The sequence below is a fragment of the Lissotriton vulgaris genome, chromosome 1_1 (genome assembly GCF_964263255.1).
Source record: "Lissotriton vulgaris chromosome 1_1, aLisVul1.2, whole genome shotgun sequence".
Lineage (NCBI taxonomy): Eukaryota > Metazoa > Chordata > Amphibia > Caudata > Salamandridae > Lissotriton > Lissotriton vulgaris.
This window is the reverse complement of record NC_141685.1, coordinates 1,257,709,440-1,257,732,540: the sequence shown is the minus strand read 5'-3', so window position 1 is coordinate 1,257,732,540 and position 23,101 is coordinate 1,257,709,440. Positions and strand designations below refer to the sequence as shown.

General features: G+C 43.0%; 1 protein-coding gene across 1 annotated transcript in view; it reads right to left on the bottom strand.

The window, feature by feature from the left end:
- NCKAP1L (NCK associated protein 1 like) overlaps positions 1-23,101 on the bottom strand; it is a 1,717,783-nt gene that overhangs the window by 1,031,495 nt on the left and 663,187 nt on the right. The window contains exon 21 of the mRNA XM_086964598.1: positions 21,776-21,994. Within this exon, the coding sequence (XP_086820724.1) occupies positions 21,776-21,994 (219 nt within the window). The remainder of the gene's footprint in view (positions 1-21,775; positions 21,995-23,101) is intronic.

The window sequence follows — 23,101 nt, the reverse complement described above, 5'->3', positions numbered from 1 at the left end:
ATTAAATGATAAGTGCAGGGTGCAGTTGTTAGTCTCTTTCAAATGTTAACATTGACAGAAGTACAATAGTTTCGTCATGCCTCTCCACAGGTCTGGTCACGTCATATGTAATTGTGAGTGCCATCCTTAAACTAGTTCATAAAACTGGATAAACCCCACGTTGCGACAAATGGCTATGCTACAAGATATTTTGGACCCTAAAGTGGCGTCCAAACTGCAGAGTGGCATTCGGATGTGTTCAGATGATCAGTGAGGGGTGCAACTGTTAGTCTCTTTCAAATGTTAACATTGACGGAAGTGCAAAGGTCTGGTCACATATAATTGTGTGTGCCATCTTTAATTCAGATGTTTAAAATTGATTAACCCTGATTCACAACGCATGGCTATCCTTATTGGTTCAAGAAATGGGTCATCAAAACCTCACTTGTGTTAGCCTCTTATGAATGTGTATGGTTGAATACCCCGCTCAGACTCTAACCACACTCGGAGGACACAAATCGACAACAGAGAAGAAAGTCACCTGTTAGACCCGGGATCCCTGGTTGGCTGAGGTAAGTACCTTAGGCCACATAGGGACCCGCAGTTCCACGTCAGGGAAAGAAAAATCACCTTCTGAGATAGCCCCCTCACCCCCTTGGTAGCTTGGCATGAGCAGGCAGGCTTATCTTCAAGGCAAATGTGTAAAGTATTTGCAACTACGCTCACAGTAACCCAATGATAACACCACAAATAGACTCCACACGAGTTTTATAAAAATGAGTATACAGTTTATATAAAAAGATATACAATAAGACCCCACAATATAAATCCTACATATGTGTGTTTGTAATATTCTTCCTGGCCGGTTGTTAGGCCAGCCAGCCCTTGTAAGTTGTGGCAATATTATTGAGCGCTTCTAAACATTCCACTGTAAACTTAATACCATGTGATGCAAGGGATTGCGAATCCCTTGCCTTTGCCATCGTCCTTTCACCACACCAATCGATGAAGGGTCTCCTAGTTTATCGGCCGCCAGGGCCCATGGGCTCTTTTTTTGAAGAGTTCCAGTCGGTGACCTCTTCCCTGTTACTCACGTCAGAGCATTGTATTGTTGCCGGGGACTTTAACGTCCACATGGACGTGGAAACGGATGCCGATGCGATTAAAATGCTGGATGTCACAGCCCCTCTGGGCCTGGTTCCCTATCATGTTGGACCGACCCATGAGAAGGGACATACCCTAGATTTGACCTTCTCTACGACACCTATAGAGATGCTGGCTCCTATCCAGGTGCTTTGGTCTGATCACAGGCTGGTGAAATTTTATTTCTCGGAAGTTAGGAAGCCTCCCGGTGCCCCCCGGCAGACTTCCGTGGGATTTAGGGCACTTCACCGGATTACTCCGGAACTGCTGGCACAGTCTTGCGCCGACCACCCCTGTGCTTTAACGGGGAACTTAGAGGAGGATGTGGAGCGGTTGCAGGCCTGGCTCTCAGAGAGACTTAATGATCTTGCTCCTCTGAGACCCCTCCGCAAACCCGAAAAAGGTGCTTCTGCCCCTTGGTTTACGGAAGCATTGGCGGCTTCACGTCGGCAATGCAAGGTAGCGGAAAGAGCATGGCGCGTGAAATACGACGCCACGGCGAAACTTGCCTACAGGTCTTTGGCGAAAGCTTATCATCGGAACATCCTCGCGGAGAAGAAGGTTTATTTCGCGAGAAAAATTGAAGCTGCCTCCAATTCCTGTAAGGAGCTTTTCACCATTGTGCGGGAGTTTACAACTTCACGCACGGATCCAACTCAGACCCCACCTCCTGCGTCTTGGGTCAGGGCGATTGCGGACTTTTTCACCTCTAAGATCCAACGGATCCAGGACTCCTTCCCTGTGCTGGAGCCTGAGATGCCCGGTCGGGCGGAGAATGCCGCTGTTACCCGGCCTAACGCAGGTGTGGCCCTGGCAGCTTTCCCTCCTCTCTCGCTGACCGCTTCATCTGACCTGATAGCTGGGCTTAAATCAGGTTCCCCTCGGGATGCCTGCCCCGCAAAATTTCTGGCTAAAATGGCAGCTGTCATTAATCCACTTGTGAACCCCCTGTTGAACTGTTCTCTTGCACAGGGTTTGGTTCCCCAGTCCTGGAAGCAGGCAATGATTATTCCCCTGCTTCAGAAGCCTGGTTTGGATGTGGAGGTGTTGGCGAATTATAGACCTATCTCGCTCCTGCCGGCTTTTGCAAAGGTCATCGAAAAGCATGTGCATAAGGTGCTTGCCGATTACCTGGAGTCCCACGACCTACTGCACCCCACCCAGTCGGGCTTCCGCGCCAATCTTAGCACCGAAACAGCTCTCCTGGAAGTCTCGGAGGCGATAAAGGAGGTGCTGGATTCGGGCGGGAGAGCGATGCTGGTGATGTTAGATCTGTCGGCGGCCTTTGACACCGTCCCCCATGAGGGTCTTCTTGCAAGACTCTCAGAGATTGGTCTCCGGGGGACGGTGCTCCAGTGGTTTCGATCATTTCTGGCAGGCCGTCGACAAACGTTCTGGGCTTCTGCTTGCTCCGCCGAGATGTCGCCATTGGGTGTCGGAGTTCCTCAGGGCTCTGTTCTGAGCCCAACTCTATTTAACATCTTCATGACCCCTCTGGCGGCACTGGCGGAGTCTTTCGGGGCCCAGATCGTTTCCTACGCCGATGACACCCAGCTCCTCTTCACCTGTGAGAGGGGTGCGGACTTCGATGGAGGTAGGATCCAGGGTTGCCTTGAGGCTGTGTTTCAGTGGTTCCATCATAACAGCCTCAAGTGCAACTCGGATAAATCCGAGGTCCTTTTTTTTGGGTGCAGTTCGGACCCGGATTGGAAAGTGTGGTGGCCTGAGAACATGTTTCCACCAGCAAGTTCGTCCCAGGTGGCAAAAAACCTTGGGATTAAGATCGACAATGGCCTCACACTACGCTCACAGGTAATCGGTCTCACTGGCACCTGCTTTGGCTTGCTCCGGATGATACGCAAGTTTCTTCCCCTGTTATCGGAGGAACACAGGAAGATCACGGTGCAGGCGATTATAGGCTCGAGAATTGACTACTCCAACGTCCTCTATCTCGGCCTGCCAGAATATCTGCTCCAACGGCTGCAGGTTGTCCAGAATTCGGCAGCACGTGCCATCTTTGGACTATCTTGCCGTGCCAGAGCCTCGGGCCTCCTGGAGGCTCTGCACTGGCTTCCTGTCCGGAAGCGGATAATTTTTAAGACTCTTACTCTGGCACACAAAGCCTTGCACGCCTCCGGAGCTAAATACCTTCAGAAAAGGCTGACCTTTTACCTCCCTGCCAGATCGCTCAGGTCCGAAGCCTTGTTTCTTGCTGCGGTTCCCCGTGTGAAGAGAGCTCGCATCGGTGGCCGCTCTTTTAAATTACTAGCGCCTCAGTTGTGGAATAAACTGCCTGTGCCCCTGCGCAGCACTCCTAACTTGTTGGCTTTTAGGAAGGGGCTCAAAACTTGGCTTTTTACCTCTTAGTTTCGGGCCCTATTAGGTTTCCTTTTTCTCTGTCTTTTATTTACTTTCCCTGTTGTGTTATGAGATTAGTGTGCAATTCAAAGCGTCGGGACACTCTTTCGAGTAGCCGCACGCTATATAAAACCCCGGTATAACATAACATAACATGCAGTTCGTAACGCTAGAATCAAGCACTTTTCAATATAAATATACTGCAATGCGTAATACAACAATCAGGCACTTTGCAATGTAAAAATAATGCAATGCATAATACAATCACCAGGTACATTGTTATGCAGAAATATGGCAATTTGTAATACACTAATCAGGTAGTTAGCTATGCAGGAATAATGCAATGCCTAATAGACAAATCAGGTAGTTCGCTATGCAGAGACAATGCAATGTGTCATACGACAATCAGGTAGTTTGTTATGCAGATATAATGCCACGCATCATACACTAATCATGTAGTTCATTATGCAGAAATAATCAATGCGTAATACACTAATCAGGTACTTTGTTATGCAGAAATGATGCAATGTGTAGCACAACAATCAGGTACTAGGTTATGCAGAAATAGAGTAATCCGTAATACACTCCGGCACCGATCACGGTGCCTTAGGCAGTTCTCTGCAACTCGTGCTGACTCACAGGTAGCCTCCGTGAACAGATGCCCTCCATACAGGTATGGTATAACACAAAAAGTACAGCTCCACACTCCGGCCCTGGTACTGCCACTCCATTGGCAATACGGGCAGCAATACGAGCCGTTCACTCGCGGATTTGTGGATTTTCGGCAAATTTGCGGGAGTTCGCGGATTGCGAATTTGCCGAAAATCTGCAAAATCCGCGAGCGGAACGGATTTTACGCTCACACTTACTCCAGGTGCCCATCATCACAGGGCACACTTTATGAGGGTCTCAGGCTGCAACAGGCACGCACACACAGCGCCGCTGATACTCTCCTGGAAACTTTTGTGTTAGTGAGTTTCCGCAACAGGGAGACTGCTCACCTTGGGCCCTTGGGGATAAGTTACTTCAGGACACAGCAGAGCAAAGTCCTTTCAAGCAGGGGAATACAGCACACAGCAAAGTCCCTTCAGCCTTTCCTTGGTTAAAACAGAAAACTGCAGGCAAGCCCCAGAACACACAGCAAGGGTCAGTCCTTTCCTTCAGTCTATTGAGTTGTTTCTTCCTTGGCAACGGTTCCTCTTGACCACAAAGTAGCTCCAGTCTTGTTCAAACTTGATCAAGCCATTCTCCAAAGTTCAGGGGCTTCAGCTCTCTTAGTTATACCCCTCAATGGCTTTGAAGTCTTTGTGTTCAGGGGCACTGACCCCTGGTCAAACCAGTTCTGGGTGCCTCCCTGCCAGTGACACCTTCTTCCTTTGATTAGTGGGGGTCTGGATTCTCAATCACTCAGCAGGAAATAGGACATTTGTTTTATAGCAGCAACCCAGGCCTCTTCACCTCTAAGGGCTACTACTCCCCCTACACTCCAGATGCAGGTCAGCCTGCTGCTGTCTCACCTAATCCCCCGGGTCAAGACATTCCCAGATCCTATCGCTTTCAAATCCAGACAGTCAACCTACAACCAGGCAGAGACACACAGAAATGTTAGAGCAAAAAAAAAACCAGCCACTTCTCAAAGAGTGGCTTATTAAACACACAATTCAAAAACCACCTTCATAGAAAGATGTGTTATTACATTGCAATTTCAGGCATACTAAACGTCACCTCTCCATCTTAAGCCTTTGGGAAGATAGGCTAAAAAACATATTACACAGCCTTCCCATTCTTTCCTATTGGCAAGATGGCCTTTCAACAGTGAAAAACAAAATGGAGATTATTTCACTGTCAGGACATGGTACACACCTTACTACATGTCCTACCTTTCACATGCACTACACGCTGCCTAGGGGGTACCCTGGACCTACCATAGGGGTGTCTGATGTGCATAGAAAGGTACGGGTAAGGTCTGGCAAGTGAATGCACTTCTCAGAACAATCTGGCAGTTTAACAAACTGCACGCAGGCACTGCAATGGCAGTCCTGAGTTCCCTTTTTAAGGCTACTTGTTTGGATGGCACAATTAGTGCTGCAGGCCCACTAGTAGCATTTGCATTACCAGCCCTGGCACTCATAGTGTAATTTACTAGGGACTGTACTAGTATGGCAAACATACCAATCATGGACAACCAATCACCATTACACTTTATACAGGGAGCACTTGCACTCTTTAGCAGTTTGACACTGTTTAGCAGTGGGAAAATTTCCAAAGCATCTAAGTTGGCAACACAATGTCTGAAAAAAGGGCTAGGCGAAAGCAAAATGTTTAGGGAACTTTAGCCAAAAAGGGCCAAGTCCTACATCACCAAATTTCTGAAGCGGGTGTGTGTGTGGTGATTGATGTGTTCTGAAAATTGTATGAAAATTCACTTTGAGGATGTGGTGTGTAAGTGCAACCTAAGCATTAAGTGAAATGTTTGTGGATGGAAACATTGCATATTCGAATTGTTATCAGAGAGCTGAAGTCTGGGGACATAGCTTATTGTGGTTCCCTGAGCGTACAGTGGTGTGCTTGTTACAGGAAACGTCTAATATTCAATTTATCATTGAGTCCTTTGGAATTAATTGTATCCAATTTCCTAATCCAATATATTTCACGCTGTAACAGTATTTTTGAATTGTCTCTGCCGGGAATGATCTTCAACACCTCAATGATTTAAAACTTCATTTGTTCTAAAGAGTGTCTGTGCTCTATCCAATGGACAGCAAGATAAGAGTTAAAATTGTTAGTGCGGATTCTGCTCTTGTGTATCGTTAATTTGATCTTTTTTGTAGGAATTTAGACTTTATTGTTTAGTTAACTAAAACCATAACAAATATATTTACAGTAAGCAACCAATATTAAAAATAAGATATCATAAAAAAAGCAATACATTTCATCATGATACAGTCCTAATGATAATTCTACCAAAGGCTAAAAATGGAATTAAAAGGAAAAAATAGAAAGGGAGGAAAAGTCTTATTAAATCTAAAAATGCTAAGTTACTTTCAAGCGTTTTTCAAAGGCCAGCAAGAACTTTATCATCTTTCAGTTGATTAGGGGGGCTGTTGAGTCCAATCCGCCAATAAGTGTCGCCCTGAAGGTACGTAGTCTCTTGGCCAGAAAGATGTTCTTTAAAAAGAACGTTCGCTCCCGGTTCAGCTTCTTGCAGTGGCATATAATGTGAATTAAGTCTTCTTTTATATTGCCACAGAGGCGACAGACAACTGTTTCAGTGTGTTTCCAGGCAGGCTCCTCGGCCAAGGTTGGATATTTGCCGAATCTCAGAGCCATCAGCCTTTTTTTGATAAAAACAGAATAAGTTGTATCTAAGTAGGCCGCCGGGGTAAGTATTTTGTAGCTGTTGATCACAGTCCATGAATGGGAGCGATGTGAAAAGATTTCTTTGTCAGCAATCAGCTAATGAAATTTGGCTGCTTTATTTAATGCCTGTTTAAAGGAGTTAAATGGCAAGTTTTTGTCCCAAAGATTTACAGAGCATGTTTGCTCCAAAGCACAAGTCAAGAATTTGTTTGCCTCTGAATTTTCTTGCCTTTCCAACTCCTGCCATAAAAATCTATTGAGATTATTATCAATGGCGTTCTTCTTGATTCGGTACCACACCTTGATGCATGTGTAGAGTCTTCCCAGTGATTCATTCATTAAGCCGAATTCTAGGCGCATCTGCGCTGATGAGGCTGGGCTAGGAAGTTGAAGGACCTTTTTGTAGATTTTTGTAATTAAGTTGTTTAAAATAATAGAATCCTACTGTGCATTGCTACACTAGCGTATGGTAAGGTGGGAAGTACTTTGCTAGCAATCACTGTAAGTAGTGGTTTGAACGAAGGGCCTTCAATTTCTTTTGACAGAGTGCTAAGTGCAAATATTAAGGCTCCTGCTCTTTGTGTCAGATAGTTTTTCTGGTCTTTTAGGGCAAGCTTATCATCGATGTAATATCCCAGGTACTTGTAGTTTGATACCCTTTCCAACTGTTTTCCTTCCAGCCTGATGTTGAGATGTGCTGATCGTCGATTGTTAATTAACATTGTTTTGGTTTTGGATAGGTTAAGGGAAAACTTGTTTGCAGACAGGAATACCGAAAGTTCTGTTAGCAGTCTGGTCAAGCCAACTTTTGTTAAACTCATGAGCACAATGTCGTTGGCATATGCCAGATGTGTGAGTTGTAAGTTACCTAGTTTTGGAGAGTGAGAGTTGCAATATTTAGTTTACCTGAAAGGTCTGAAATAAATAGATTTAATAAATGTGGAGCCAGGACGCACCCCGTTTAAAGCCGGATGTTGTAAATACTTTTCTCGATAAATGGGATCCATCCCCTAGTTTAATTTGTGTCCAGGTGTCAGAGTAGAATAACAGCAGGCCCCTTAATATGCTCTCTGGTATGGCCCATGCTCTCAGCTTTGCCCATAGTAAGTTCCGATCCACACTATCAAAGGCGGCTTGCAAGTCTATAAAACACAAGTTCAAATCCTGTTTAGTGCGCTGGCATTTTTCGGCAATCATTGTGATGGATAAAATGTTTGAAGATGTTCCGATTCCTTCTCTAAATCCAGTTTGGTTAATTGGGATCATTTCTCTTTCTCCTGACCAGTTTACCAGATCTTGATGGAAAATATTTGGCTTCTACGTCCTGCAATGCTATTAGTCGATAATTAAGTGGGTTAGATCTGTCTCCACCTTTATATATGGGCGTGATAATGGAGCCGTGCCAGCTTTCAGGAATCAAGTTGTAGGTTTGCACATCTGCAAAGAGTTTTTCCAGGGGTAAGCCCCAAAATTTGGGTGCATATTTGTAGGTGGCTTGCGGGATACCATTCGGCCTCGGTGCCCCATTACTTTTGCCCTTTCTAATTATTTTTATTATCTCCTCTGCAGAGTAGGTGCCATATGTTGCTATAGGGAATGAGGTGTTCCATAAGTCAGTTGTTGGTGACTGACTGCAACATTCTTCCTCAGTGGTTGTTTTATTGTGATGTTTCGAAATGAGTTGGTGCCCAGGTACTTTTAATGGATTTTCTTTAAATTTTCACGAGAGGAAAGTAGCCCATTCGGTTTCCTGAACATTTGATGTAAGTAAGTTTCGAGGTCTTGTTAATTGATTCATGATCTTCCAAAATGTATTTGAATCCGGGAGTTTAGAACTGGCGAGCAATTTAGACCAAAAATCATCGTTCATCCTTTTTTTATACTCCCAGACCCTCTTTTTATATAAATTTCTTCGTGCAAGAAAATTCTCCAAATGTCCCTTCTTAAGTCGTGCAGTTCCTTCGGCAGTTTGTTATTTGGATCGACTCTCTTGGCCCTCATGTCTGGTGGTTTCATTTTTGTCTTTAGTTTCTCCAGAAAGAGGGTCCATGCTTGTATCTTGTTCATTGTGGCGTTACCTAACTCATTCAACGTGTCCTCTATTATCGAGAACCACTCTTCTTTGTTGGAGTTAGTCCAATTTATACGTTTTTGGTTAATTGTGCATAGTTGGTCCTCTAGTATATTTGATGGTTGTAGTCTTTCCATACAGAAGTTGAATTTAATATGATGCATTGCATGATCACTCATGGGTGTGTATTCAATATAAAAAGGGAGCAGTAAGGAGATCAATGAAAGACTTACGATGGTGAAGTCCAATGTTGATTGGGCATGCGTGCCGTAGTAAGTTTTCTTCGGCGGTCGATCTTCGTCTGTCCCTCCATTCAAGACGCGCATGCCTAGATACTATAGTTCAGTTACCAATTGTATGCCTAATCGTTCCTTTTGAGTCCTTGCCCCGCTTTGTGTCTGCTGAGGAACACTCCAGCGCATATTCTCTGCTGTTAATATTTCATCTTCCTCTGGAGAATATATCAAATTGGAATTGAAGTCTCCAGTTAGTATTATGTTCTATAATGGCTCTGTGCTTCGTAGACCCATTATTACGTTGCATAGCAAAGCATTTTTTAACATTTTTACTTGAAGATTAGGTTGAGTATAATAATTAATCAGGATTGTCGTCTTGTTATTGGATGAGTTTTGTCCTGATAATTTAATTAACTGAATGCTTGGGTCTGGAGATTTAAGTTGTTCCGAATTAATTTTTAAATCTGTTGACACGTAAACTGAGATGCCTCCAATGGCTCGACCGTAAGTTTTACATTTTTCAGCAGATACAGTGTAGTGAAGGAAGCCAGCCAATGCAATTTCTTCTAGCAGACATGTTTCTAAGGCTAATCCCTCTTCCAACAGTCTTTTAGCGCCGGCGATATTCCATGATAGTACATGTATGTCATTGTTTACTGCATGATTCGTCTTAGCTCTGTTCGGTCAATTCTTCCTCTTGTCATTTAGCATGCTGGGAAGCCATTTCTAAGTATCGCATGGTATTAGGGATTCCCCGACTCTATCTGCATCAAATCCTTCCTGGGTAAGGGCTACATCGCTTCTGCCTTTGGCATTATGTAGGATCGAATAGACTGGCTTTTGGGGAGCAAGTTCAGCCAGTTTCCTAGTGAGTTGCAGGCTACTAGGTTTCTTAAGAGGAAACGGATAACATGGGGTAGTGGGCTATGATAATTGAATACCCCATGTTTGAAATGTATCAGACTTCCCTAGTATTAGTTGCACTATCACAGGGGTTTTCCAAGTAGTCAGTGTTTGCTCATTTATTATATCATTGGATCTACTTAGAAATTGTACCCGTTCCAGATCAGTAGTTTTAATGTCACTTAATTCCTAAATTTCAGCCATGAGTTTCAAGATGTTGCTCCTGTTCAATATGTCATGACTACCTTGTGTCTTATACTCTGGAGTCAAAATAATTTGAAGACAGTCGTCACCGAAGAGTCTGACCTTGGCTTTTCTTTCTCCTCCTGATTCGGTTGCATGATTTCCTTATTCAGTATGCAGAAGCTTAATTTACTCTGAATCAAATTACTCTGAGTTTCTGATGGTGCATTTTGATAATGAAGTTGGGGATTGTCTACAATGTCTTGTGCTCCTATTCATAGCGCTGTTTGTGGAGCAGTAGCAGTCAGTCCCTTTTTCCCTGCTTCTTTACGATGTTCCGTTTGTGATTGGCTCATTGTACGGTCTGGTACCCCTTTGATACCAGCTGAATAATCTCCAACTTGCGTGATTTGAGGTATTGGTATTGTTATTATATCAGTTGATTGTTTGTGCCTTACCATGTTGTTGTTTTCCAGGGCTGGCGCCAGATCCTGGGGCGACACGCTCCTCCGAACATCATTGAGCTGTGTGATGTCCTCTGGGTAAGTATCACTGTTTTTTTCCCAAGTCGCAGTTTTGTTGGAATTTTTATCTGAGCCAATGATAGGCAAGTTGTTCGCCTTTAACGGGACATTCTGCTGAGTTTTTGTCATGTGTAGGGAACGTATCAAGCTTCCCGATAGTTAGAAGCCATTGGGTTCCTTTTTGGTCAACAGGTTTGCATTAGTGGACATATTAGCTCCTACTGTTGCATCCGGACTAGTTCCCCTAGTGCAGTCCTCTTTTATTCTTCCTGTGTTTAAATATTAGAAAATGGGATACATTCTAATGCCTGGTTGTAAAAATGCTTCGCATTTTTTGTTCCTAGCTTTCCGTTCTTTTTTCCTTTGTCTCTTAGTTAGTATTTGCTTTATTAGTTTGAAAATGGTTGCCTCAGGCATAACTTTTTCACTGGTTTCATCGCTAATTATAGCGTTTCCGTGCTTAAAGATTTCTTCTTTATTCGGGTGCCCTGAGGAAGGCTCATTGTTAATCGGAAGTTGGTGCTCAATTTTGAAAGTGCCCAGTCGATCTGAATCCCTATCAGGGTTAATAAAGCGTTTGTTTAGAGTAAGTATCTGTTCTAGAACAGTTGGTAAAATGCTCAGTTTGTCAAGAATTGGTCCGCAAGGGCAGGTTGGTTGGAGATCAAGAGTATTTGCTTGAGCTCTTTTAATTAAGTTGTTCAGATTGTCTAATTTTGTATTTATCCCTGCTATATAGGATGCGATTACGTTCATTAGGTCAATTTGGATGTCCAATTTATCAGATTGCATTATTAGAGTTGTTGTAGATGTTTGTAATGCTTGTAAGAGGGGAGCTACAAAATCCAGAGTCCCCTCTTCCTTGCGGGAATTTATTTTGGCCTCATTTGTTGTTGATTTATTATGCCTCTCGTTTACTGCTGGTAAATAAGTTTCAGTGAGACCCGTTGCCCTACATTGAGTCACGTTGTAACAAGTCTGCTGATTGTAAGTCCACATCATTGCTGCGCTTTTCAGCTTCCGCGTTTGCCTCCTCTTGGACCTCCTCTTGGGCTGAAAATATATCAGCCAATGGATCTTTCTCTTTGCTTTTATCAAATGAGTGGCTAGGGTTAGGCCATAGGTGGGAAATCTCATCAAAGCTTGAATGCAAAAGTTGTATGTGGTTTTGTTGGGTTTTATTCATTACTTCCAGTCTTACGTTTGGACTTAGACTTAATAAGTTTGCTTGAAGATTTTGTTGTGTAGATGTAACAAAACAATCGTCGAGAGCAGAGTGTACTATTGCTGATGTGATTAAGCTGGTTTTTGTCTCAATCAGATTTTTCTTGTGTGCAAAGTTTGTTGAGTGATCTTGTCCTTTAAGGGAGTCACAGTTTTCGCTAGATTGGGGATTTAGATTCCCTGAGATAGGCTTATGCACAGAGTCTTCCAGCCACTGATTGTTTGCTGCAAAGTCTTTCGCTGGGTCTAAGGGTGTTGATAATCCCGCAACTTCTGCTGTTGAAGAAAATAGCGCTGACCCTGGGTCTTTCAAGAACTGAAATCGTAAACTCTGTAAAGAGTTTTTATTTGATGCAGATTTTTTGAAGAGGGAAGCGATTGAAGAGATCAAAGGGTTTTTAAGGTGCTGTTTGCCTTGTTTGCATTTGTTTTATCGACTCTTCTCCGTTTTGCTGTGCCCTTTAACGCAGTTGATTTTTCTCCTGGAGCCTTTCTCACTTTGCCGGACCTCATAGTTATTCTGGAAGCGGGTCAGTTCGGCTCTACTTTTGCGTCAAATAATGAAATGACCAGAGTGACCTGAAATTATGTTGCGGGTGCCCACTATCCCGCTGTGTCAGACCGCTTCCTGCCGGCTGATCGCCTGCTGGGGTGGAGGCGCTTGATGCCTCTCTTTTACGCCTCCTTCGAGCTTAGGTTAGCTTCTTATCTGGTGCAGGGACCGGTGCTAAGGCACAGGTTTCTGTTGTCCGGCGCACTGTTGGCTGATTGGCAGCTTGCGGGGGGGAGGGGGGCATCTAAGAGAGACAATGGGAGGCTGCGCCAGTCTACAATCTGGTCCAGTCGTCAGGCGTTCAAAACCAAACACCGCTGGAAGGCGTCACTCTGATTATCTGATTAACCTCATCCCCAGATCGCAAATTCAGTAGCTTTGTCTCTGGAAAGTTTCGCTACATCACCCCCCGCATCTCATAGGTTCCCCCAGACGTGAAGTAGGCGTATGATATCAGCTATTAATTACGCTAACAGTCAGCGTCCCCAGATGCGCCTCTGTTTACAGTGCAGTGCTTTGTGTGCTTTGTATGCAGATGCCAGTCCGCAGGGGGACCCGCTGATGCTGGTACTAAAGCAGATGCCTGATGCCGGTTATCTCCACTCCACTCACTGGTTAATGCCGTCAGTACCGTCAATGCCGTCAATGGTCCGCAGTGATCCGTAGTGGCCCGCAGCGGTCCGCCAAAGACACTCCCTCCCCCTCCCTCACTCGTGGGCGGGGAACTGTGTGCCGTGTGCCGTGTACCGGGAGGAAGCCGGCAGGAGGCAAGAGGCAGAGCGTTTCAATACGCCAGTTCAATGAGCCTCGCCGCTTCTCGCCTCACCGCCGCAGTCCCGGCTCAACGTCAGGAGCTTACATCGGGGGGCCTCTTGCCAGTAACGGGAATGGTCGGCTTGAGCAGGACTTGAGCAGGACCTTGGGCACCGCGCTGCTGAGTATGGCGATGGCGATGGCGTTCATCGTCCTGCTCGCTTGTTTGCTTCAGCTGCGACTACTCTCTGCTCTCTGCTGCTCTCTGATCATTAATCTGATCTTGATTTTCCTATTAGTTTTGCCTACATAGAGCAGGCCATATGGGCATTTGATGGCATAGATTAAGTTGCTGGAATTGCAATCACCTGAATGAGTCAAGCTTATTTTTTACTCCTGTCCGAGGATGCACCAAGATGTTGGCTGTCATTACGTTATTACAATGAACGCAGTCCAATCATTATTTGACTCCTCTTTTTGGTGGTGATGGGGTAGAATCTTATTAGAGAGAATTTCTTTTAGGATGCATGATCTAGTGTATGCAAACATGGGTTTCTGATCCAAAAGGCCATGAAAAACTGGTTCATGTTGTAGTAGTTTCCAACGATTATTGATGATGTTTTTAATCTCGTTGGGTTTATTGGAAAATTTAGACACAAAAACTCTCCTATTCGAAAGTTCTTTCAGCTTTCTTTGCATTAATTTCTCACGGTCCATGGATAGTGTCCTACATATATGTTCCTCCAATAATTGCAATGAGTATTCTCTATTCTTACATCTCTTTTTGTTCTTCCAACGTTGTTTTGCATGTTGTTATGTCGGAGGATATTCTCCTTGTTCTCAGAAATTGGGAGTAAGGCAAATTGCAAACTAGACTGGGTGGATGGAAACTTTGGAATAGCAGAGTTACTCCTATCTGTACTCTTTTTATAGACACTTGTTTTGGTGCTGTCAGTTCAATCCACATATAAAGAAATCCCAAACCATTCTTACTGATGGTTTGAGTAAATTGGATCCTAGGGTTCTTTGAGTTCAATATCTTGATCCACAGATTTTTCCCCTGATGAAGGGACTTGGGGTCTCAAAATGCATTGGTCACATGCCTTTGAATGTGGTTTTCTACTTTATGGATTGTAATGATTTGGATGTTTGTATAAATATTGTTTGTACGATTGAATTTGACCACTGCTCATTAGAAAAAATATGTTATATACAAAATATGTGAATCAAAGGATTGAAATTTGATGAATCGTTTAATAATCACCAAGTGAGAGATTGTTAAGCTGCAAATATCCTTTTTAGAGTGGGGTGTGCCTTGTCCAAGTTGCCTAATGGGACTTGGCCCCTTACTGTTATGTAGTTTATGCTAGGCAGCAGCCTGAAGGCGTAGCACACTGATCGTTTTCTTTGTTCTTGATTGAACTTACATGGAATAAATAATAGAGTGCACAATCTACACACATTTTCGTACGGGATATGCATTAGCATACTTGCCAGCTAAAGACACAACTAGGCACACGTCTCTGTCTGTGCCATCAGGTTCACAACATATCCCAGTCTTGGTGGTCGAGGACGCCTCACCGCATGAGCCTCAGTCAAACTCTATAACATATACTATTACACCTCATTATACTGAGACAGCATGTTTACATCTTCAGGAACGGCGGAAGCAGCTCCATTGCCTGCGAAACAATTATGGGAGACTAGAGGGTGCTCCCAGTCAGGGGACAATGTGATCTATAGACAAATATCTACAGGCAAACCAGTGATGCCTCAGGCTTTACTCATGATAGCTCTTGATCAATTGCATTCACCAGCTCACATCTCGAGAGATCATTTGTCTATGCAAATACAACAAGATTGGTTCATTTCTAACTTGTATGATATGCTTACTATGTACATTCAGAATTGTACTATTTGCCAACAATTCTCTCCGAACTCCACATTGAAGGTAATAAATTCTACCATACCACAACCACGAGGTCTGTTTAAGGCTCTCCACATTGATTTTATCAACATGAACGATCGATGCAGCTATCGATACCGAATAGTTGTGGTTTGGTCTTCTTCCTGTTGGGTTGAAGCAGGACCCTGTGTCCACTGTGATGCTAAGTCAGCTGTTGCTTTTCTGATTTGTGAGGTGATTCCCCGCTTGGGAATTCCAGAAGGGATAAGATCTGACACACACTTTGTAAATGCTATTTTTACCCATCTCGAAACAATGCTAAGGATAAAACATACATTTTCTCCTGTTTACCAACCCCAGAGTAATGGCATAATGGAGCGCCTTAATGGCTTGCTGAAAAAGAAGATAAGCAAGCTATGCGCCACATTGCACAAAACATTGTTGTATTGTTTACCTTTAGTATTATTCTCCCTTAGAAACACACCTAGTTCCAATCACCACCTAGGGCCAGATGTAGGTTACCTAATACCGGGTGGAAACGTCCAATTTCGGCCATTTCCGACCGATATTAGGGTTTTCAGATGTAGGGGAATCCGATTCGGTAAATATACCGATTCTGTAAAATACCGAATCGGTATATTTACCGAATCGGTAAATCCATATGTAGGTGACACTCCTGAGAGTGCCACAGGCCCTTAAGAGTCGGTATTTTACCGCACAATCCTATTGTGTGGTAAAATACCGAATTCAGGTGTGCATGCACATCTGTGCATGCACACCTGTGCAATGTGACACACAGACATGCCCTTAGGGGGAAACAACCGTTACATCGCAACTTTTACAACGCAATTCTATTACAACGCAACTTTTACAACGCTGGTTCCATTACATCGCATGCCTTTACAACGCATGACATTACATAGCAGATGCTATTACAACGCATGCCATTACAACGTAAGTATAGGTAAGTATATTATTTTTTTTATATTTTATTTATTATTATTTAATTAATTTAATTAATATTAATTATAAATAAATATATTAATTTATGTTTTTTTATATTATAAATTATATATATTAATTTAAGTAATTTTAAAAATAAGTATGAGTATAGGACTATATGTTTTGGGGTACTGAGGTATATGTTTTGGGGTGTTTGGGTATTTTTAGGTTTCAGGGTTGGGTTTGGGTTTTGGGGTACAGGGGTATTTTTAGGTTTTAGGTCTGGGTTTGGGTTTTGGGGTACAGGGGTATTTTTAGGTTTTAGGGTTGGGTTTGGGTTTTGGGGTACAGGGGTATTTTTAGGTTTCAGGGCTGGGTTTGGGTTTTGGGGTACAGGGGTATTTTTAGGTTTTAGGGCTGGGTTTGGGTTTTGGGGTACAGGGGTATTTTTAGGTTTTAGGGCTGGGTTTGTGTTTTGGGGTACAGGGGTATTTTTAGGTTTCAGGGCTGGGTTTGGGTTTTGGGGTACAGGGGTATTTTTAAGTTTCAGGGCTGGGTTTGGGTTTTGGGGTATAGGGGTATTTTTAGGTTTTAGGGCTGGGTTTGGGTTTTGGGGTACAGGGGTATTTTTAGGTTTCAGGGCTGGGTTTGGGTTTTGGGGTACAGGGGTATTTTTAGGTTTCAGTTTTTTTTTAAAAACGACTTTAAATAAATTAAATTAATTAAATTATATTAAATAAAATAAATTAATTTCAAATTTAAAATTATATTAATTAAATTAAATTATATTAATTAAATTATATTAATTACAATTTTTAAATTCATTATATTAAATTAATTTAATAAAATTAATTAAAATAAATTAATTACAATTTTAAAATTAATTTAATTAAATTAGTTAAATTAAATTAATTCAATTAAAATAATTACATTTTTTAATTAATTTAATTAAATTAATAGAATTAAATTTATAAAATTAAATTAATTAAATTATTTTAATTAAATTTACTTAATTACATTTTTTTTTAAAAAGATATACTTACCTATACTTACGTTGTAATGGCATGCGTTGTAATAGCATCTGCTATGTAATGACATGCGTTGTAAAGGCATGCGATGTAATGGATCCAGCGTTGTAAAAATCGCGTTGTAATGGAATGCGATGTAAAATTATGCGTTGTAATGCCATACATCCGCCCTTAGGGCAGGTCTGTGTGCCACATGGCACACATGCCTGTATTTGGGGTGCTAGAGGGTGTCAAAGTGACACCCCCTGCACCCTTGCTGGAATCGGTATTTACCGAATCGGTAAATACCGATTCGGTAATGCCCATTGATTCCTATGGGCTTCAATGCCAATAGGAATCAATGGGCATTAACGAATCGGTATTTACAGAATCGGTAAATACCGAATCCTAACGATTCTGTATTTACCGATTCTGTAATACCTACATCCCCCCCTCTATTTTACCACTTCTTAAATACCGAATCGGTAAAATTCGGTATTTAAGAAGTGGTAAAATAAAATTACCTACATCTAGGCCCTAACTCCCTATCAGACTCATGAACATGAAAATACCTACCACTTAATGTTAGGTGCTGAGAGAAAGTACAGATGAAATTCTGAATGATGAAATGCATGTCTATCTCTCTGAATTAACAAATGCTGCAAAGTTTCCAAACAGGCAACGAGAGGAAAAGAGAAGCACACCACCACCGAGGTCAACCTCACAGCTGTGGAACTAGGAGATCAATTTTTTGTCAGGTACTTTGCTCAAAAATGGAAAGATCATAAGTTGAATGGTCCTTTTTCTGTAACAGTATGCACCCCTACTACCAACAAAGGCAGGAAGCCAGGGATGTTCGGATGAACCTTGATTCATGCCAAGCAACACTAGGGATATATATGTGAGGAAAGGGGAGAGAAGATTGTGACAGTAAAGAACCCCCCCCCCCCCTTGACCTCTGTTTTGGGACAATTTTTCAATTCCACAAATGGAAAGTTATGTTTGTTTGCCTTTTGATACTGTTATGCTGTTGCTTTTCTATAGTGATGCATGTTTAAGCTCTACTTACTATATCATGCACCTGCGAATAGCACTGTGTACTTGTACCAATGTGTCTCATAATATTCATGCTAGCCTGCTAGATAACATGTGGTATCAAGATATGTCTGAAATACTATTAGAAAACACCAATTAATCATGTTTTGTTTGCTCATTGATACCTCACACCACAGGACCAGATTGATTATACTCAGCTAAAGAAGTACCCCAAAGAACATCTGTATGTCTCTTCGTATCGTATCGTGATATATAGCGCACTGACACCATGGGTTTCCTGGCGCTGGTTGGAAATAGAGGGGACAGAAAGACTAACCAGAATGAGGGAAAAGCCAAGTTTTTAGAGATTTGCGAAAAAGAATCAGAGAATTAGAAGTTTTAAGAGAAAGAGGGAGAGAATTCCAGAACTTGGGGGCCAGGTAAGCAAATCTCCGGCCTCCAGATCTGCAGAGCTTGTAAGAGGGGACGGTTAAGAGATGAAGATAGGAGGATCTCAAGTAGCGGGAGGGGCAGTAGGGTAGGATAAGAGATTTTACAAAGATGGGACAAGAGCCAGCCAGGGATTTGAAGATGAGGCAGCCGATCTTAAAGGCTGCCCTAGAAGCGACAGGGAGCCAGTGGAGTTTGACGAGGAGGGGCCTGGCAGATTGCCACTTCGGGATCCCTAGGGCCAGCCTCGCCGCCTGATTTTGGACCACCTGTAGTCTGCCCATCGATGTTTTGGGCAGACCATGGTAGATCGAGTTGGAGAAATCTAGGCGAGAGAGGACAAGGGCCATGATGACTTGCAGGAGGGCTTCAGGTGTAAGGAGGTATGCCACTTTCCTGATCCTGCGCAGTTGGTAAGTGCAGGATGAGACCACGGTCCCCACCTGCGGCCCTAGGGATAGAGCAGAGTCAATAGTGACCCCTAAGCTCTTCACCGAGGCCACGGGAGTGGGAGACGGACCCAGTTCCGCCAGCCAGAAGTGTGGCCCCCAGAAGGTGGGGCTCCTGCCAGGAAGGAGGAGCTCCGTCTTACCGGGGTTCAGTTTTAACTGATTATGGCCCATCCACTGGAGGATGTGGGACATGGCTGACTGAAAATTAGGAATAGCAGAAGGGGAATTGAGAGAGAAGATGAGCTGCAGGTCGTCCGCGTAATTAAACACGGTGACGTCCCACAGCCTCAGAGAAAGTAGAAGAGGGCGGAGATAAAGATTGAAGAGAAGAGGGGACAGAGAAGAACCCTGGGGGACCCCACAGAGCGACTGCTCTCTAGGGGCCCTGAAGGTACCCAGGCTAAGGGTCTGGGATCTGCCCGTCAGGAAGAATCTGACCCAGGCCAAAGCCGGGCCCTGGATGCCAGCCTGCTCGACACGGCGGAGAAGGATGTTGTGATCCACCGTGTCGAAAGCGGCTGACAGATCTAATAATACCAGGGCCTGGGGGGTACCTTTGTCAACACCGTCTCTCAGGGCATCCAGCACGGCCAAGATCACTGTCTCCGTTGAGTGGCCGGGTCTAAAGCCAGCTTGGTTGCCCTCGAGAAAGTTGGAGCTCTCGATAAACTGTGAGAGACAGGTGGTGACGTGGGCTTCCAGGATTTTAGAGAAAAAAGGTAAGAGAGAGATGGGGCGGTAGTTAGCCGGGACGGCGGGATCAGTCTCTTACACCTCTTTCTCTGTAGGATTAAGGCCCGAAGGCAGCCAACACATGTTAGGGTAGCACACTTTTTAGGTAATACCACAAAATGCGACTCCTTAGTAGAAGTATTATATATCCATACAGATAGGCAGGACATTAAGGATGAGGCAGAACAAATGCAGAAAACAGGTCGCTCTAACACTGCTGAATGGACAGAAATGGTTGTAGGTTTAAGTTTTTTAGGAGTAACATGCCCATCCACCGAATGTGATAGTCACTTAGTAAACACCTTACCCCCGGAGTGTGAATATTGGAGCTTGTACCACATGAGGAAAACGAGGACGGGTAGTTTTGGGTCGAGGACAGAAAGCGGAGGCATCCACTTAGAGGGTTAGCGTTTAGCTATGTCTTTTTAGCGGGAAAAATGTTGATTTTACAAAACGTCATAAATGTTATGCACAGTAATGTTTGCGTGGGACTGGGAAGGCATATACTAACTGTTATGTTTTGCATTGATAGATAAACACAACCCCTGTAGAAGGGCCGGTAATTAGGCCCGAAATGCATTGGGTAAAAGACTTGTGTTTGTGTATAAAACTTATGTACACTGTCGCGATGAAGGGTAAAACTTGGATTAGCATTTCTGCACCATTAAGACAAAAGTGAAGATTTAAGCGCCTCTCTTGTGACTTGTGAAAAAACGGGATGAAATGATGAACTATTGGAATATGTTGAATAATAAAAGGATTCAGCAAAGAGAAAAAATTAAAGTTGTTGGTATTATTGCAATGCTATGCAAACTAATGCTGTGCACCCGGCACGGGGCGAAATGTCGCCCCTCTCAAGTGGATGTTTCATACTCACATAGTTGGGGCTCACTACGTTTCCCGGGTAGCACGCGAGAAACGCGAAAATTAAGAACACTAAGGAACTAAGGAACACAACCATTAAAAGAAAGGTGTGCACTCTGTCATTCTTTCAGTGATTGTTGCGTTATACCACATTGCATCACCCAATGGGGAAGCCATTTTGAAAATACATGAAATCTATGTTATACTTTCAAGACAGCTGTCATGTTGTGTTACATCATGCTGAATCACACCCTGTTGCCACGCAAGGTGGTGGCCATTTTGTAAGTATTCCAAATACACTTTTCAGAAGGCCAGTCACTGTAATTGGCATAGTCAATGCTGGCACAATTTCGAAAGCATCAGCACTAGAAAAGCTAATAGAGGTGCCCAGCATGTGGAGTGGAAGAGTGGTGGCAGAGATTGGTGGCAAAGCAGAGAAAGAAAACCAGCAGATGGGAGATAAGGTCAGAGGAAGGAGAGATAAAAAGGCTTAGGAGGGGAGAGAGGAAGTGCAATGCCAACCTTTAGCTGTGCTCTGTGCAGCACCCTCGAAGGGAGGGTGGAAATAGAAAGAGGTGGGGTAAAGGTGGTTTGGGGAGCTGGGGAAAGAAAGAAAGTGTGCTTTAAACAGAGAGCAATAAGCAGGACATTCATTTCCATGAAGTGTAAACGAAAAGTAAAAGAATATTTAAAACAAAGTAAAAGCCATACAAAATTATGCAAAGGATTAGTTCAACGCCGACTCTTTGTACTAATGTCCATCGGTTTGTGTGACAGACAGCTCAATCTGTATGCATCGAAAATACAAATATTCTTTCAGGCTTTGTTTCTTGTCTCTTTCCCCTTAAAACTCACAGTTATTTATTAGTTTTCAACACACTCCCTTAGTGTGGCAGCTTTCACTGAATGGGCCACCTTGATCACAGAAAATGACAAGACAATATATCTGATGGAATAATGACGTTACTCCATTACTCTAAATTAATATTTTCTCTCTTGTGAATGATCCCTGCAGTGTATTTAGCTATTCTTCATCAGCGCTCCTATCTAACCAGGTATATTTTCTGAACTTTTCAGACCATGAAAGAGCGTACACTTACCAGTTGGTATAGATGGTCGCAATTGTCTGGTCCCCGTTGGAATCCAGTGGCTGGGTCTGTTGGAGAAGGGCCCCCTGGATGGTCCTGGCCACATCGATATTCACTAGGTGGGCCACCAAATAGATACTTGTGATATACGCCCTCAGGCTGTCTAGGACCTCTGAGGGCCGGGTGATCTCATTGGTCAGCTGATTATAGTTTGCCATTCTCACAATGGCCCTGTAAGAACAAATGCGTACATTACATTATTCATATACATCATGATATTCAATATTTACTGATAAAATAAAAATATATAAATCTTTGAACATGTAGGAAATCTATACATAGATACATGCTCTTTTGTAGTTAGACATAGTAAACCATGGCCCATTGTGATCTAATTCCAAGGAACAGGGTTTTGCCTTGAGCTGTTTCACTAGTTTAAAGCAAGGGACAGAGTTCTCTTTCTAAGTGCTGATGTGGATGCACACTTTGCTTTTTTTCTATCAACTGATCACACAAACCCAATAAGAGTTAAAATTGCAATTAAAGAGTCGCCTGGACAGTCAGTCAGAAAATCTACAGTCATCCAACAAGAAGAGCAAACACTGCATAAAGTTGATAACAGTTTTGCCCATACAGAACAGAAATATAAAGAAAAAACATGAACGCATTTGCATGACCACACCCATCAAGGAAAGGGAACACTAATCTGGAAAATTGATAAAACAAAAAACAAACAGCTACTTTCCTTAACCACATTCTGACCTTCACTCTTAACATTGTTTCATAAACCCCACTCCAACAGCAAGTCACCTGGAGAGAACACACTCAGAAACTAGTGACAAAAAAGGAATTAGAATAGAGCACACAAAATTCAATAAAGGACACTGTGGTAATCTTCATCAATCCTTGTATATTGAAAGTCTGTACAGCTATATGCCCAGTGAAGGAGCTATTTTAGCAGTAAAATGGTTCATACAACCTATGAATATTGATTGTAATCCAACTTTCATCATCAATTGTCTTACTATCGTACTTGAGGAAAATATATTTGAGTTCCAAGGCGAATTATATAAACAAGTAAGAGAAGTAAGTATGGGCGCATCTTGCACCGTTACACTAACGGAACATAGATCAGCAATCCGCACGAAAAAGTTATCGTCTCCTATGGTATAGCACTTTATGGAAAATAACCATACACCTGACGACATACTTTGGTTTATTGTGGAAAAAACTAAAATTAAGCAAGGACAATGTGTTGAATCCATCAGAAAGAAACGAGAAGTTTGTGGGATTTTTCTTCTAGATACTTTCAATAATGGGTTAAATTTAGATATGCCA